General features: G+C 34.5%; 2 protein-coding genes across 2 annotated transcripts in view; both read right to left on the bottom strand.

Annotated features, from left to right (window-relative positions):
- The window catches only part of LOC107623299 (translation initiation factor eIF-2B subunit delta), a 9600-nt gene continuing 7023 nt past the window's right edge, over positions 729 to 3305 (bottom strand). The window contains exon 8 of the transcript XR_002356281.1: positions 729 to 1526. The gene's annotated coding sequence lies outside the window, so the exon portion shown is untranslated. The remainder of the gene's footprint in view (positions 1527 to 3305) is intronic.
- Positions 1258 to 2724, bottom strand: LOC107621294 (pentatricopeptide repeat-containing protein At5g28460-like). Its single transcript, XM_016323325.1, has one exon. The coding sequence runs from the start codon at positions 2722 to 2724 to the stop codon at positions 1258 to 1260; it is 1467 nt and encodes a 488-aa protein (XP_016178811.1).

Below are 3305 nucleotides of genomic sequence, written 5' to 3'. Positions count from 1 at the left end.
AAACCATTGTTGAATGCTGCCCAAAGGCCACCGGCAACGGCGGTGGTCTAGCAGGGCAATGAGGTCAATATTGCGTCTCCAATGTCCCCACTTCTTGGAAGTATCCAAAATACATGAATTTTGTATCCCAAGACCAGCTGTTTAAGTCCTATCTCTCATTTCAAACACTCTTCCAAAGGTTGACTCCCTGTCTCCCTCTATATACCCTTTCGCCATAAATAAATGCTACCAAATATAGCAATAGAAAAATTTATAGAGACCTGTCATCTACAATAACAATTTATAATTCAATTGGTTTTTTATTTTCTAGTCTTATTCATTTCCTTAAAGATTTGCTAACCCTATATGACTCTACTTGAGCTTCATCAGGAATTTTGATGGAAACAAAATTCTTTTATGATGCAGAGGTTCTGGTTCTGATTCTGATTCTGAGTTTAAGCACGTTATGATCAAAGTTTCCAGTGATTAAACAAAGCTGCTTACACAGATTCCCCATATTGCATGCGTATCTACTTATCATCACCAATATATAAGAATCTTTCTATCAGAAAGTGGAAATAGTTGATAAACAAGGACAGTAAAAAACTAATCAATCTTAAAACACACAAGATGCGTATAGTAGTTAAGATATCGCCCTACTGATGTTATCATCTACCTTTGTTTTACTTGTTGAAGAATCTAAAAAGACCATATCTAGAGAACTATACATGATTTTGTTCTTTTTCTTATGCTATTTCATTTTATTCTCTCTCTTTAATACCAAGAGCAATTTATTCTTACTGATACAATCCGAGCAACACAGGTATACATAAAATTATTTTTGCCCCCAATTTCAATCTTATAGTTACTTTCAAGCAAGAGGGGAAAAAAATTGATAAAAAAATTTAAGGATAACTGGATATGTAAAAAATTCATGCTCCATAAGATATACTCAAGAAACCCGGTGATTCACAGATTACAGCAGACCCAGATAGTCATCATCGGTGGTGAGGAAAAGGTCATTAAGTCAGGTTTAGTGTCAATTAAATATCCGAAAACATAATCTGGGGATCCTTGATGAGTACCTGGTGGATGCAATAGTAGATCCAGCCATTCCTTGTTTGACAGGTACCTGAATTGAAATCACGCGTACCAGAATGCAAGGAAAATATTGATGAAGCAACAATCTTCAGCCATCCTCTCTGAATGCAAAGTCAATACTGAGCCAATGCTGAATGACACTAAAGCATCACATGACATGAATGTCACAATAGTTCTTCATTTTTCAATCAAGTGCAAGTATCTTCTTGATAATTCCATAGACAAATCCATTTCATTTTTCTTTTGAAGACGCTTCCTTATCTTCATGTACACTGGAAAATTTGGTTTAAGACCCTTATCCATCATCTCAAAGAGAATCTTCTGCGCAAGTAGAACATTTCCTGTCTTCAAATGAAGGTCAGCAAGTAAGCTGTAGTTTGCATTGCTGGAAAAACTCCGCTTAATGGTAGTACCAACGACGTATTCATGCGCTTCCGCATATTTTCCTGAAGCAAAATAACACTTTATTACTGCAGCATGAGTTGAAACACAAGGTTCAATACCCTTCAGCGTCATTTCATCAAGAAGTTTTGAAACTAAATCAAACTGGTGATGTTTACATGATAAGTTAATAAGAATATCAAAGGTGCTTGCATCAGGTCTACCACACTCTTTTTCCATAGTTTTAACCATTTCAAAAGCTTCTGCAAATTTACCATTCTTGCATAGACAACTAATCAACAAATTATAAGTAAGTCTGTTTGGATCACAACCACTTCTCTTCATCTCGTTTAACAAATCCTCTGCTCCTTTGCAATCATCTCTCTTGCACATTATACTTATTAAGATATTATAGTGATTCACCTTCCTTCTCATTGTTCCTAAAACAAATTTAGCTATATCAACAAACCTCGAAACACCCAACATCTCTATCAATAACCGAAAACCAGAACTTTGACATGCCCCACCAACCTCATTTAGCACACCAATCATTTTCGTTACACATTCAACTGCAGAAGCCTTGTCCAAACACAAAAACCGCAAGAATCCAAAAGCATTTCGTCTCAAGGGCACCCTTTTAAGGTTAAATTCATTCAAAATTGGAACCATAGCTTCATAATTTCCCAAGAGACCACAGTTATTAACAACCAAGAAACCTATCTCCGGATCGCCACAAATCTCAGCATGGTTGTTTTTCAGCCAATCAAAGAACCTCAATGCTGAAACTCTCTCAATTGCCAAGACCTTCAAAACCTCAACAACCAAAGCATTAGACAAACGCAAGTTCATCCTATTTAACCTAATCCCTAAATCATTCCCATCCTCACGAATCAAGGCAACAATATCAGAAACTTCACCAGATAGTCTACCACGACCACGGTAAGAAGAATAAGAGTTCGAATACGAATACGAATACGAATACGAATTCAAATATAAATACCTATGAGTGGAAGGTGAATGCAAGTGAAGAGCAGCGTTGGAGCATGTGGTGGCATAGTTGTGAATATCAGAGTGCATAGTAGAAGAAGAGGTCGGAGTAGAGAAAAGGAAGGAACTTGGAGAGTGGAAAAGGCGGAAGAAAATTGTGGAAGGAGAAGAAGTGATATTGGAGAAGAGAAAGGTGGAAGAATAAGAAGGAGGAGAGTGAGGAAGTGAGAAGAAGAAGAAAAACCTAACGGTGTTGAACAATTTAGGAATTTCCATAGCAGAGTGAAGTCGGCATCGACTTCGTGAAATTCGCAACACACTGTAAAACTGGATTGGGTTTTCCTTCGTCACTTCTATTCAGGTTGCGTTGCTGAAAAATAAGGGCATCACCTCTTTCTCTTCCTTGTTAAAAATTTGAACTAGAATTGGTGCCAAAGAATATATAAGATGTTACCATAAATGTTATCATAAATAATTCAGACAAATATATTAAAGAATTTATCTAACTTATGTCCTAAAGATATATGTTAAAATGGTAAATATTCATCTATTGTCTCGAAGGTAAATAAATTATTGTTATTATCATTAATATCAATCTTTAATCAACTCGGTAATTGTGTGAGTTAGTGAATTGGTTTATACCTCTAACTAATAGTATACGACATGGATAAATTTTTTCACTAATAAATTTTAATAAAATATAAATTTTTAATAACTTATTAAATTATATCTTAAATCGATTATATATAAAAATTCTGTGTGTTATTTAAATAATAATTACCTTATAAAATTTATAAAAATAAATTATTTTTTATTTATGTAATTTTTGAAAAACATAAATTTTTTTTTTAAGAATT

This window comes from Arachis ipaensis, chromosome B10 (genome assembly GCF_000816755.2).
Source record: "Arachis ipaensis cultivar K30076 chromosome B10, Araip1.1, whole genome shotgun sequence".
NCBI lineage: Eukaryota > Viridiplantae > Streptophyta > Magnoliopsida > Fabales > Fabaceae > Arachis > Arachis ipaensis.
This window is presented reverse-complemented; position numbering and strand designations above follow the sequence as displayed.

What these genes read in the sequence shown, in the direction of transcription:
- LOC107621294 (XM_016323325.1), bottom strand. Translation starts at nt 2,724, where the DNA reads ATGGAAATTCCTAAATTGTTCAACACCGTTAGGTTTTTCTTCTTCTTC.